The sequence below is a fragment of the Pararge aegeria genome, chromosome 19 (genome assembly GCF_905163445.1).
Source record: "Pararge aegeria chromosome 19, ilParAegt1.1, whole genome shotgun sequence".
NCBI lineage: Eukaryota > Metazoa > Arthropoda > Insecta > Lepidoptera > Nymphalidae > Pararge > Pararge aegeria.
Window position 1 is genome coordinate 4,820,713 of NC_053198.1, and position 14,053 is coordinate 4,834,765.

General features: G+C 37.6%; 1 protein-coding gene across 1 annotated transcript in view; it reads left to right on the plus strand.

Moving 5' to 3' along the window:
• LOC120632127 (ubiquitin carboxyl-terminal hydrolase puf) overlaps positions 1 to 14,053 on the plus strand; it is a 63,274-nt gene that overhangs the window by 8,131 nt on the left and 41,090 nt on the right. The window contains exons 11-27 of the mRNA XM_039901930.1: positions 919 to 1,078; positions 2,239 to 2,394; positions 2,836 to 2,963; positions 3,155 to 3,233; positions 4,000 to 4,214; positions 5,116 to 5,296; positions 5,816 to 5,966; positions 6,336 to 6,639; positions 7,323 to 7,512; positions 8,575 to 8,703; positions 8,969 to 9,145; positions 9,590 to 9,911; positions 10,389 to 10,513; positions 11,052 to 11,171; positions 11,419 to 11,541; positions 12,447 to 12,587; positions 13,227 to 13,338. Coding sequence (XP_039757864.1) covers positions 919 to 1,078; positions 2,239 to 2,394; positions 2,836 to 2,963; positions 3,155 to 3,233; positions 4,000 to 4,214; positions 5,116 to 5,296; positions 5,816 to 5,966; positions 6,336 to 6,639; positions 7,323 to 7,512; positions 8,575 to 8,703; positions 8,969 to 9,145; positions 9,590 to 9,911; positions 10,389 to 10,513; positions 11,052 to 11,171; positions 11,419 to 11,541; positions 12,447 to 12,587; positions 13,227 to 13,338 — 2,813 coding nt within the window. The remainder of the gene's footprint in view (positions 1 to 918; positions 1,079 to 2,238; positions 2,395 to 2,835; positions 2,964 to 3,154; positions 3,234 to 3,999; positions 4,215 to 5,115; positions 5,297 to 5,815; positions 5,967 to 6,335; positions 6,640 to 7,322; positions 7,513 to 8,574; positions 8,704 to 8,968; positions 9,146 to 9,589; positions 9,912 to 10,388; positions 10,514 to 11,051; positions 11,172 to 11,418; positions 11,542 to 12,446; positions 12,588 to 13,226; positions 13,339 to 14,053) is intronic.

The following is a 14,053-nucleotide window of genomic DNA, read 5'->3' on the forward strand; positions in this document are numbered from 1 at the left end:
TGTATGCTTAGATCTTTTAAAAGACGGAACGAATTCCAGTGCAGTTTTCTGCAGTTGATAGATTGATTCATGAGGAAGGTTTTTACGTCGTAAACATTACCGGTGTTAGCTCAGTTGGTAGGACTTCGAATTCTCTTTCCGAGGGGTGAGTTCGAAGCACGCACCTCTGACTTTTCTAAGTTATTTGCTATTCTAGCAATTTATATATCACTTGCTTCAACGATGCAGGAAACCATCCTGAGTAAATCTGTATGCCTCCTAAGTTTGAAACGCTCTTCCGGCTTCGGTGTTACACTGATACACTAACTGATACATCTTTAATGCTTTCAAGGCTAGAGTGAATAGGCATTTTCTAGGCAAGCACGCCCCAACTTAGACCCCATCATTGCTTTACAACAGGCATGGTAGTTGTCACGCGCATCTAGCAAGTATGAAAAAAAAACCTGTATGCCTGAGAGTTCTTTATAATGTTCTCAAAGGTGTGTGGAGTCCACCAATCCGCACTGGGCAAGCTTGGTGGACTACGGCCTTAACCCCCTTCTCATTTCGGGAGGAGACCCGAGTCGTTGTAGTGGGCCGGTAACGGGTTCATAAGATAAATAACAACGTTTTTTTAGTTTAGTTTATTTATAAATTTATTACCAATTTATTGCGTATAAAAAAGAAGAGATACAGAATATGAAACTAATACGTGTAAAAGGTGAGATTATCACTAAGACTGACAGATGGACTGAGTGAAACCACAAAACATAATATCTATACTAATATTAAAAATGTTCGTTTGTTTGTTACCTTTGGGGGATTAACTACTGCACAAATATTGATTAAACTTAGCACATATATAGCTTGCATTTTAGATACATACTATATATATATAGATCTCTTTCTAAGTTCTACTAATCACTAATTTCATCATAGACGATTAATGGAGCTTCGCCTAATGGAGAGCTATAAGAGACGCGATGAAGAAGAAGGTAGCGCATCTTCTGCGTTGTCTGCTCACTCGCACAGACATTTACCCGACTTGGACGAAGATGATTCCGCATGTGAGGAAGAGCTGGCTCGATTAGCTGCGCAGGTTAGTGTGATTAGACCATGAGTCTAAAAACTTAAATAGCTCGCTAGTTGAAGAGTGCGAGAACAGTGCATGTTGCCAGTAATGACTTTAGCTAGAGAGTGCTATGCTCGGAGTAGGTATAGTGATCAAATTATTAATGATACTCCTACAGTTTATGCCTTATGTCTGTGCTTTTAGATAGTTCGTAAAAATATACCTTGTGCTACTGTCCCTAAAGATAATTTCTTTTCTATATTATTTCATTTCACAAAACTAAAAAATGAAATATAATTTTTCTAAAAATTATAAAATTAAATAATTTTTAAAGAGGCAAGTTTATGGAATTATAAACGTCAATGATTAGTTAACACTCCATTTACAGTCTTGTGACGTCATAAGACGCTACTCCTGTCACACTTACATATTGTTATTATCATGTTTCAATATATCGTTCGTAGGTTACCGCCACATTAACATGATTGATTCTCTATTTACAGTCTTGTGACGTCATAAGACGCTACCCCTGTTACACTTATATGTTATTATCATGTTTCAAAATATCGCTCATAGGCTACCGCCACATAAACATGTTGTTTCTTTGTCGCGAGCAATTAAATATCACTTGCTTCAACGGTGAAGAAAAACATCGTCAGGAAACCTGAATTGCTGAGAGTTCTCCATAATGTTCTCAAATGTGTGTCAAGCCTAATAATTTGCGCTTGGCCAGCGTTGTAGACAACGGCTCTGTAGAGTGCCGGTAATTTATGATGATGACGATGATATTCGTGACATTCGTTACGCTAAATCACATAATATTTTTAAGAGTCGTCTAAAGAATTATTATCTAACACTGTAAATATGATTATTATATTCCACATATACTTTATAAATAGTTGTAGTATTATATTTTTTACCATAGGGAAATATGTGGATATGGGATTCAAATGTGACTCAATTCCTCATAATGGTTGCCTGGAAGAAATCACTATAAGTGATAAGGCCGCCTTTGTTACACAATTTTAAATGACTTGTAACTTTTTTCTTTATTTCTTGTGTGCAATAAAGTATTTTTGATTGATTGATTGATTGATGATAATTGACTCACAAAAAAGTATCTACCTTTCCTGTCAACTTACAATGTCTCTTTGATCTCTTTGATACAATAATCTCATTGGCCTCAGGCGCAGTGTCTAACGGAATACGGCGCAGTGGGGGTGGGCGTGGGGCTTGAAGCCCGGCCGCCTTCGCCCGCCCCCGCGCCCCTCCCCTTCAACGTGGACGACGTGTGCCGGCCCGGGAACACTCTGCTCTGGGATCTGCTGCAGGACGGCGCCATTGTGAGTCGTATGACCTGTTTTATACGTATATTTTATGTCTATTCACTTGTTTTGTATCATTTGACGACATTTATTTAGTAAGGCAATCCAAAAAGCTTAGGCAGCAATGAGCCCAAAGGCCAAACTTAAGTCTCATCACGTATGCTCCCGGCTAAGTTTGTTGTAGGCTCTTCTTAGACCAGGGCGCGTTTGGAACCCTCGTAGCTTTAGGTTCAAGTTGGCTAACGATGTTATCACCATCCCCTTACAATTCTCCATAAGTGCCTGTGATAGGCCTTACATGAATAAAGAAATTTTGAATTTATGCAAGAAAATATTTATTTCCTAAAATAGCGACATGTCTAAAAGAATGTATATTTTTGATAATTATGTTGTAAAATATTTCTATAAAAAAAAAAGCCAAAAGGATTTTGAGGCAATTTTATTATGTTTATTTTGCAGGAGCAACTAGGCGAAGGCTTAGCTTTAGAAGCGGAAAAAGCACTGTGTGCTTTACTTTGTTTTAGTACGGACAAATTCATTAGGATTAAATTCATTGAAGGATGTCTGGATAATCTTGCTAATCACAGGTAAGTTAGCACCCATATTTTTGCATATTTCTTTATTCTACATGTTTTATATAGGATGCAATTGGTAGGTAGTATTTAATTTTTCATATGTTACAGATTATCATTATGGTTTCCTGCAAATATACAACGTAGGGTCAATTTTTTTTTTATAAATAAACCTTTGAAAAACGTGACTTTATTTTTACTAACAGATCGGTGGCTGTATCACTTCGATTACTGCCGAAGCTGTTTTCGTCATTTCAACAACTACGCGGCATGGATATGCATCAGGTATTTATTTTGGATACGATTCAAGTGATAATTTGGCTATGTTTTGGGTTCAAGGCCATCCCACACCGGAAAACCCAGTGCGAGTAGACCGGCTTTAGTTAAGAGGAAAGACATTAATGGAATCGCAGAAAGCCTATAGACGAAGACTATCCTTATTAATCTTATACATGCGAAAGTGTGTGTTTTATTTTTTGTCCGTTTTTCTCGTCTTGATTAAGCAAATGGCCTTGATTTTTAGCATATAGTTTGTCGTCAAAAGGACGCATAATAAGGACACATAAAAAAAGCTACGACAGGTTCATGGATAGACACACAACATTCTTTACCCAATGTTCCTTATATAGTGGACGTTTTTCAAACTATCTATCGAGAGAAGCCGCTGGTAAAAACTAGTGACTTTATAAGCAAAGCCTATTAACAATAATAACTTTATATCAGGTTTTGTTTTATCATATAATAGAATATTTATTATATAATAGACTAGGCAGCTTTCGCTGATGCGTCTATATCATTTCTTGCGCTCGTTGTCTTTTTAATGTTTATCCAGTCTATTCTTAAACTGATTCAGTGATTCTGCAGTCACTACATCTTCAGGCAATTCATTCTACATTTGTATAACTCTATTGCTGATAAAGTGCTTGGAAGGATTAGACGATTCCTGCTGATATCCAAGTTTGAGACCATAGCCCCTTAATCTGGGGTTACTCTTTTTTGAAAATATTTAACGTATTTGTTATAATTTGGTTTCAATTAAATTTTTCATCAGGTTGTAATGTGGGCAGAACGTGAGCGGGGCATGATGAGGTTATTTCTCGAAGACCTACGGTATTACGTACAAAATCGTGCTGCAAACGTTTCTAGTCAAAGTACACCGGTTGGAACAACGGACGCGCAGCACTACGCGCATATTACTGAGCTCACCGTGCGACTGCATTTCCTTACTGCCATATTCTCGCCTGTTGGATCTCCACATCATTTTAGGTAATTTATTACTTTTAATATAAAAAAAAGTGTGTGTACTTATGTACACTCGTTAGAAGTTATTCTTCTTTGGCGTAACAAATTAAAAATCTTTTCAAAACTTTTATCTTTCGCCTTACAACAATAGAATACATTTGTAGAAAAAACGACACTAACAATAGAAAAAATACTAACAGTATTTAATACATTGAAAGTTTTATTATAGCGCATTATCTAGTTAAATAAATTTTATTTAAATATCACAAATGAATACATATCGTGAATACAGTTGTCAGTTCTCATCTTTCATTTTCTCTCTCCTCACTTTTGTTTTGTTAACTATAGCTAACTTCAGGATGTCGGATTTTTGTAGCATCGTAAAAATTTACTCTCATCATTTTTTACTAACGTGCCAAAAGAAGTATAACTTCAAAATGGGGTCGCAAAGGGTGTATCGATGTCGCTCGCATTTTACATACTACATATCAATGATATGATACAAGTATCCCCGAATTTTTATATATTACTTTACTGGTACCAAAACCAATCTAGGCATGATGAGGATATTCCTTGAGGACCTCGTTTTATACACAACCATCAAACGATTCTGACTAAACAAGCCTGTTAAAAGCAACGGAAGCGGTTATTTACCTTACTACTTGTTGCGAGCTAATTTACACGGGTGGCGTAGGTTTTGGTGTATTCTGCGGGTTTCAATACTGATGGGGTAGTACAAGACTGCGCTAAATTTTTTTCACAATGCGTATCAATGCCACAGTAAGTATACATCGGTATTTGGAATGAGATCGAAAAATTGTACTTTAGATGGATATATCTGCCTTAGTTTTTTGTTAACAGGGATAATTGTGTGAATCCACCCCTTGGCTAAACCCTTAACTTGTACCATTGTTGTATGAACCAGGTTGACAGTGGAACAAGTAGAGGAACTATGGCAGTGTCTAGTAGCGCGTGGGTCGAACGAATGCGCGGACTGTCTCTACTCTTGGCTTTTGTCGCATACAAAATCACCCGATCAACACGCATTGGGACTCGATGCTTTACGATTTCTATACGTTGAGAAGATGCCCACACTTGATCCAGAGGTTAGTATTGGGCTTTCAATCAATGACACTTGTCAAATTGCCGGCTATTGAATATCAATCGATGCATGAATGTTATACACGATCCTTGATCATTTAGGACAGTGGCCTTATAATGTAGGTCAAAAATTATTGAAGAAGATGACAGCTGTATTATCCTTTAATGGGCGATTTTTATAGCATTCTCAGTTGTTATGATATTTGTGGACAAGGTTACATATTTCTCAATCAATTATTTTAGGTAATTTTTTTTCCTGCATAAAACAATTCGAGATAGCGACTGGGCAATGTTTTACTATTGTGAGGAATATGACAAAAACAATTTTATATAGGAAGCGCACTTTTGTGTAAGGTCGCCAATGTACTGCTTTTGTATTCAGTTACTTTTCGGCTAGGCATTTTTTTCTTAGAGATTATGGGTAGCTTACTACTGCAAAGCATTAGTCAGTGGTTTGACTGAGAATGTTTCCGTGGACTGTTTCCTGAATGCGTGACTTGCTGACTCCTTTAACTGTTTCACAGACGATAAGCATAATGGGGCTGAGTCTGTACCAGCAGCTGTGCAACTTAGCACGTATGGCGCTTGGAGCTGGCGACTCCCGAGATGCGGCGCACCCACACACGTTAGCCATGGACCACTTGTGGAAGATCGCTTTAAGAGCTAATAGCACAGGTATCTGATTACGTTTCGTTCAAAATTCTTCTGAGTTCTGGAACATCAGCAAATATTCATAGGTACTGCTAAGAGCGCCATATAATCGCGCATCAATTCTGTAGAGATGGTGAGCGGTGATAGGGCCTAAAATAAAACATTGATTCCATCCAATGAACAAACTATGACTCATAATGCAGTACGTATGGCTTGGATAAGGATTCGTTGTCATAAATCTATTTTTTTATTAAAGGATGACGTGTTTGTCTCAACTGCCGATAATCTAATTTAAGACCTAACAGCAGCCAACTCAGATTTTTTAAATAAATCACGCATTAATACTTCGATTGATAACTAGACTATAATTAAGGTTTTAACCTTTGTCCACAGACGTATCCATGGGCGCCATCCAGTATCTAAACAGCTATTATATGGGCCAGCAACTACAGCAAGAGGACGACTTCGTATCCAAATGCATGTTCCATCTCTCATCAGCAGCAGAAAGGCTCATATCAAAAGACGACGACGGCCAAGGAACTTCGTCATCACCTAATGTGCCAGTTGAGGAGAAGGAAACAGAGAAAACTGTAGATAAACTAAACATTTATGAGCATATGACAGAAGAAGCCGCGTTGCAATGTATTCAAAGGGCTTTGTTGTTGCTGAAAACACATTTGGACACGTTTAAAAGGAGGTAGGATATGTTTATAATTTTCTGTATTTGTATTAATTCATATCGGTGTTGAAAAATGACGATTAATTTAATATAATATGCATATTCTACTGCTGTGTTATTTTTGTGCTTTGAAGGTCGAACTAATAAAATCTGAGGCAAAGCCATAAAATTTTATAATTGGAGTTGTATTATCCTTAACAAAGATCTTGATCGAATATCCAATTCTAAGCTAGCAATGTTATGGTCTAGTTAACAAATGCGCGGCATAACACCAAGTAATACTCGAGTCTGACACAAAAGCCGTGAATGGTTTCTTTAGTGAACTCGTGTACAGTTTTTAGCTCTGCTTTTTACTAATTTTGTTCAGTTGTTTCAGCAAAATATTGCATCCTATAAATACATAGGAGAGTTTTTTTATGAAAATTAAGCTTAATTTGGTATACTCTGCCAACAATTGTGAATAATTGTAATGTACAATTATTCACATGCTCCGCTTTTGGAGCGAAACGAGAGTAGAGGGTACATTGCCCTTAGATCTGTTTGGATAAAGATGGAAGAAATTATAAATTACACTGTACAGAATTTTCGCGGAGTATAGCAAATTAGCTTAATTTTCATAACATATCATGGAATTCCGTAAAGTAACGCCTGCTTCTATCCAACATAGGACAGTTCTCAAGTTAAACGTTATATTGTCACAGATACGCGTACCACTTACGTCGATGGGCGTTGGCAGAGTCAGGTGCTTGGGAAGGCAGTGCTAGCGGGGCGGGCAGCGTGCGGGTGACCTTGCAACCGGCCGGGGCGGGACCTCGAGCTTCCCTCGCATTGCATCAATCTGACTTGGTGGCTCACTTACGAGCGCACGTTCACGTTTGGTGGGAAAGACAGGTTAGTTTCTGAACTTGAGGTCATGCCAGATCTGTTTCACTACGCATGAAACAATAAGTACAGTGGCAAAGCCTGACATCTTCATCGGTCTCTTGAAATTTCGTGTTCGTTATCAATCCTTTCGCATTGTTATTTACGGTTGGTAACCTATTGATTGTGTTATGGTAGTTTTGTTACGTACAACGTAGAAACTGATTAAGATTAGGTATAAAACCGAGAACTTTCTACATCGTCGATGACCTTCAGAATTTGAATAGGTGTTCGAGATAATTGCTGCTACAAATTAAGATAAAACAGTTTTTTTACGAAACTATCGTACTTAACCCTTGTTAGGACCATTTATGTGTAAGCGTATCCTGGAGAGTACGACGTCGTCGCCAGTGGAACAAGAGTTGGATAGCTGTGGTGTTCAGGGGTAAAGATCATCATGAATGATGTTTCCAGCACCGTAAAGCGATTTTAGTATGATGCTGTGTAAAAACTAATCAAGAGAGGTTTTTCAAGGCGGCAGCCGGTGATATGCTCTTGACCGCCTCAGAGGATGTCCAATCTTTGCACCAGTCTGACTTGGTGGCGCACTTGCAAGCGCACGGGCAGGATTGGTGGGAGAGGCAGGTTAGTCTATGAAGTGTGACGTCATGTTCACACAGCGTGCTCAATTTAAGTTCAAGGTATCACGAAAATATTTATAATTTACAGTTTTGGCAATAGGCAGTTGCATGTGCTGTCAATAAGTTTAACTCTGGTACGTACATAGATAGATGTTTGCATGCTGTTTGCAAAGCCGAGAGACGAGGATATACGCTTGGCTTGACATCATCAATGGACGGTCTTCCGTTCCGAGCATATGTTATAACCCGGAGGTCTAGCTTCAAATCAACGTTCAATTGTTATTGGGTAAAAACTAGCATAATCGAACTTCTTTCAGCGTCATTGAGTTTCGTGAGACAATTGGTGTTAGGGCTTTTCAGAATATTGAAATAATGTATTTTTTACCTATCGTTTGGTAAAAATATAGCGATAGGCTAAAAAGAGATTATGCAGAATTATATTTGTTTACAGATCCAAGGGGAAGAAGGCGTCACCGCTCTGTCTACAGATGGACCTTTAAGGATGATCACTCAGGGTCAAGAGCTAACCATTGACTACGATGAAAGAACTTTATATGACATGGGGTTTAAAGATAATCAGGTATTAATTACAAATTATTACTTTTTGTAATGGCTACTTCAGTTTCACGCCTTAAACTTGGTATTTGGTTACCATATAAAGCAGGGAAAACAAATTGGAAGTTATATTAAATTGTAGGGTAGGTCTTTCAGATTAAACGCCTACAACAGCTGCTCAGTTCAGGTTATTGATTTCGTATGAGTAAGTAAGTGACTTACTCATACGAAACAAACCACCTTCTGAAGTACCAGTCTAAATGTTCTTACTGAAACTTGATATTTTGCAGTTGGTATTCGTATCCGTGGGCGTAGGCAGCAGAGGCGCATGGGCAGAGTGGCCGTCAGCCCAGCCCGCACCGGCGCGGGCTCGTTTGCCCACGCACTTGCTACTCGACCCGACCTACTTCCACCATCTGTTCACGCTCATGCAAGCCCTGGGACAGATGAAAGAACCTGGTACTGGGGTATGTACGCATGAATTTAAATTGAATTTTACTTTTAGCGTATAGATAAGTGTTGTAGTTTTTTTTGTAACTGGTATATTTATAAGTGAAGGTTCTAGTTATGATCTATGCAGGGGCCATTAGGGAATTTAAATTTCGTCCGATGGAAGACTTTGGCCGTAGCCAGTTACCAACCTACTGACAAAGCGGTGTCTTCAAATGATCTAACGTTCCGGTATGATGGTGTGTACGATTAGTGGTATAGGCTTTAATACTACTGCCATACTTCTACCTCTATAGGTTAGCCCGCTAACATATTAGACCTGCATAATTACTTACAATAAGGAGATTGAAGTCAAGTATTTATTTTATTCCACTCCAACAATTAAGCCCAACTTGATTTGTTGTATAAGCTAAAATTATAATTTAAATCATAGATCTAATAGAGTTTTATCGGTTTTCCAGGAACCAGTTGCACATACAAAAGCGCAGTTATTATCACGACGTGTTTGGGACATACTTCAAGCGGTACCACTGAATCCAACTCTGTTGGAAGCGTTTCAGAACCCCTCAGAAAACAAACTACCAGAGCTACTTGACCCAACTAGCCCACAGAAACTCATGTATTCTTTACATATAATTGATAAACTTAGTTCCAACAATGGCCCCAATGCAAAGGAAAGCGGCACGTTGGAGAAACCTGAAGAGAAGGTTGCTGACGAAAATTGGAACGAATTGCTAATTAAGAAAGGCGGACTACGGTTGCTTTATGATATCATGATGTCAGGTTAGTTAAAATGTATACAACGTGTAAATGAAAACCGAAATAATTACGTACTGTCTCTGAAATTTATCTGTGAAACCGAAAAACCTAATAGTTTTTGAGTAAACTACTGCCATAGGCTTTTCCATCCTCCAACATTATTTCGTAATTCGGTTACACGTTGTATATTGAGGGTATATTGAGCCCCCCCCCCCCATCTTGCCCCTTCTCCCCTTCTCTTCCCCCCTCTTCCATTCTCAGTCCCCCCCTTCCACTCTTCCCCTTCTACTTTCAATGTAACTCTGCTAAAATATTCCCTGACTGTATTCGAGACTGTATTTTACTTTGTAGACTCTCATTTGGACTCGGGTGTTGAGAAATAGTTTTGGTTCCCTGTTTTTCGTTTTTTTTTAAGTCGTAAAGATAATGCTTGCCTGTTTCCCGTTAAACAGTTTATTACATAAAAAAATTATTTGCAATTAATTAATTACGTTTTCACAGGTATATTACAGCGAAGCGACGACAGCGAATGGCGGCAGGATTGTCTAGCTCTGTTACTACAACTGCTGTGTCGGATCGGCACATTACCTTCTGGTGAATCTGGACAGACGCCCAAATTACACCCTGTACGTTTCTTTATCTTCTATTTAAACATTTCATTGCCCACTGAAAATAGGGAAGACATGGCAAAAGTAGTTTTTTTCTTTTTAAAGAGCATAGAAGAAATAACCGTTAGCATGTCTTTTCGTAAAAAAAATATTCATTAAAATTTCATAACTGATTTTCATCAGTTTTAAATTAGGAGTGAACAAATGTAATTTTTTTTAATTATTTTTATAAACCTATTCCGGTAATGGGTTTATAAAAGAAAACGGGTCTTCTCTTAGACCATAGTCCACCACGCTGGCTAAGTGTGAATTGATAGACTTAGCACGCCCTTGAGAAAAATGGCGTGTGAAGTCCATCGGAATAATTTTACTAATATTATTTACATAGTCTTTTACATAATGTCTTTTAAATTGTATACGTTCTTCTGTTATTCTTTTCTTCTGTTATTTATTTTTTGTTTTGTGCAATAAAAGTATATTCATTCATTCATTCATTATGTTAACATAACATGTGACACCAAATAATTATTTATAGTGGCTTTTTCACATGTTCAAGGCGCTACTTTCGCTGATGAACGTGGAAGAATCGACGGAAAGGCTAATATCGATATTGTGTGAAGCAGCCACTATGAAAGAGCCCACTACTTATAAGACTGGTTTTTGGGGAAGAGCGCAGGTCAGTTCCTAAGAAATTCATTTTATTTGTATCGAATCTACGTTTAATGCTTAAATAACTTAATTTAATAGATTTGAAGATCGGTATTCCTCTTTATATATGCCTAATTATTAATATACACGTTGTATTAGTGTACAACGGAATTGTATTTTAAATCACTCCAAACTATGCCTACATTACTATCTACATTGCACACGTGCGAAGCCGGGGTGGGTGCTAGATATTAAAAAAAAAATTGTGAATACAGGTGGTTCAACACGCAATGCGTCTGTGCGTTGTTTGGGCGCGCGGGGGCGGAGACGCGGTGTCACTCGCGTGGTCGCTGCGTCGCGCCGCACCACGCCTTCTACTTGACGATGCGGACCCTGCGGTAAATATGAAATAACTAACCCTAGAAATTTTGTTTACGTAAGGAATCCTAATGGATAAATATCCAAATGTTTTTTTTTCTTTTCGTTGGTTATTTTGTTACTTCATATAAGTTTAAGTTAACTTTAGCTTAGTATTTTATTAGATTAAATATTAAAATGTGGTCAGTAGATGGCTACGCAACCGAAATCGGAGCTGTATGCTTCCATTGGTACATGCAGCACAATTCTGAGCTGGCACCTTTTTTCTAGGTTGGGTCACAGATAATATGTGGTGTTATTAATATTGTAATGTGTGGCGCAATGTAAAAAAAAATTTTTTTTTGTTTTTTCTTTATTTCTGCTGCACCGTCCGTCCATGTTTGTTTCAAACGTAATATTAAGCTATGAAGAAACAAGTGAACTTGGTTGACTCGTTTATCCTCTGTAATGAGCAATCTCGAATGATCATGAGGTGACATTTGGTCTTCCATCTATTCCATCACTGTAGATTTTATTATTCAGAGTATAATCTTTTGTAATATAATAAACCTCGTTTACTTAACGAGTATTTTTTTACACGCTTTATATTAGCTTAAGCTGTATGTTTGTAACCAACTCCTATAGACTTGATTTTGACCCATTTCAACAAACGATCTGATTACGTTCAAACTTTGTAGAGATAAGATTATTCCATTTGCAAAAATGAGATTTCTGTTAATTTATATAATTTTAATCTAGAGTCGGAAAAGGAATGATATGAATTTTAATATCCAACCATATCTCAGATTTCTCTAATATTAATAAATTTGGTGAATGGGTAACCGATTTATGATTTATGCTCTAAGGTAATAGTTTTAACGTGTGTAAAAGTAAAAGCGTATTTTTTAGTTTGCTAGAACTATAATTTTTTTTTATTCCCGCACAGGTCCGACGCGAAGCCGGAAGCGCGCTATACCGGTTGTGTGCGGGCGGTGAGCCCGGAGTACTGGCGCCATTGCTACAGTTACTGCTGCAACATTTACCCCGAGCGGCAGACATGCGGCCGCATCCTCAACATCATCATGAGGTAACTTTATACATATTGGCATAGGTTAAAGGTTTCACATAGGACAAATAAGACTTTCACTTTGACACTTTCCTTCGACTTTTCGTCTGCTAGCTAATTAAAATTATTGTACGATTCAAAAAAAACTGTATACTGTATTTAATTCTGGAATTTTCACGAAAAGCAACCGAGTTTTGGTTATTAGTTTTTTAATTGCTTTAAAGCTGTGCTAGAACAGATTCAAGGTCACAATTTCTAGATGAACGAAAATCATCTATTTAATAATGATGAGTCTCGCAACGGAGTCTCCCATCTCATATATCGGAATGTAACTTTTCATCTACGAGACCACGAGATTCTATCCTAGTTGTAGAGACTCCCGGGACGCATCTCTAGCTTTTCGGAGTTGTGTGTTTTAAGCAATTAAATAATAATGAAGAAAATGTGCATGCCTGAGAGTTCACCATTAAATTCTCAAATGCCTATGAAATGTACCAATCCGCTCTTGGCCATCGTGGTGGAGTACGGCCGAAACCGTTGCCAATTCTGGGAAGAGACCCGTGACCTGTAGTGAGCCGATAATGAGTTGATAATAATGACGATGATGACGATATTTATTTGAGAGGAATAAACAACTTGAAACAAAATATCGCTTTACAGGTAGTACACCATCACGCCGAAGAAGGAAAAGAACCATACGGCCCTGCGTGCAGAGATTACTTCTGGCTGGTGTGCAGGTTAATAGACGGACTACCGGAGGATTTTTTTAAAGGTAACATTTAAACCACACCTTTAATATTAAACAATTAATAGGGAACTTAAAAACAGCCGTGCGAGTCAGACTCGCGCATTATATATAAAACGTTAAAAAAAACACGTTTGTTGTAAGGGTGGGCCCTGAAATATTAATTTAAAAATTATTTTTAAAGCGAATACTACAGTTCAACATTCTGTGTCTTCCTGTTCACTTATCAACCATCAATCAATTTCGGGCAAAAACGAGCAAAAAAAATCACGTTTGGTGTATGGGACCCCCTTAAATATTTGTTTTATTTTAATTTAACTATTTTTCATTTTGTGATCATATTATATAATATTTTGTGAATATTTGAAGCATCTATCGGTTGCTGTTGTCAATTTCGAGTAAAAACGTTTAAAATATCACTTTTGTTGTATGGAACAAAATAAATATTTCCCATAGGGTAGAGGAAATATTTATTTTGTTCTGTTTTTTATTATTTGTTGTCCTAGCGAAACAGTAATACATCATCTGTGAAAATTTCAACTGTCTAACTATCACGGTTCATGAGATTCTGCCTGGTGACAGACAGACAGATAAACAGAGGGATAGACGGACGGACGGACGGATAGCAGAGTCTTAGTAATAGGTTCCCATTTTACCATTCGGGTACGGAACTCAATAAATAGGATGTATGTACGAAAATCAAGGATTATTCAAAATTCATTTATTTCAAGTAGGCCTAGTT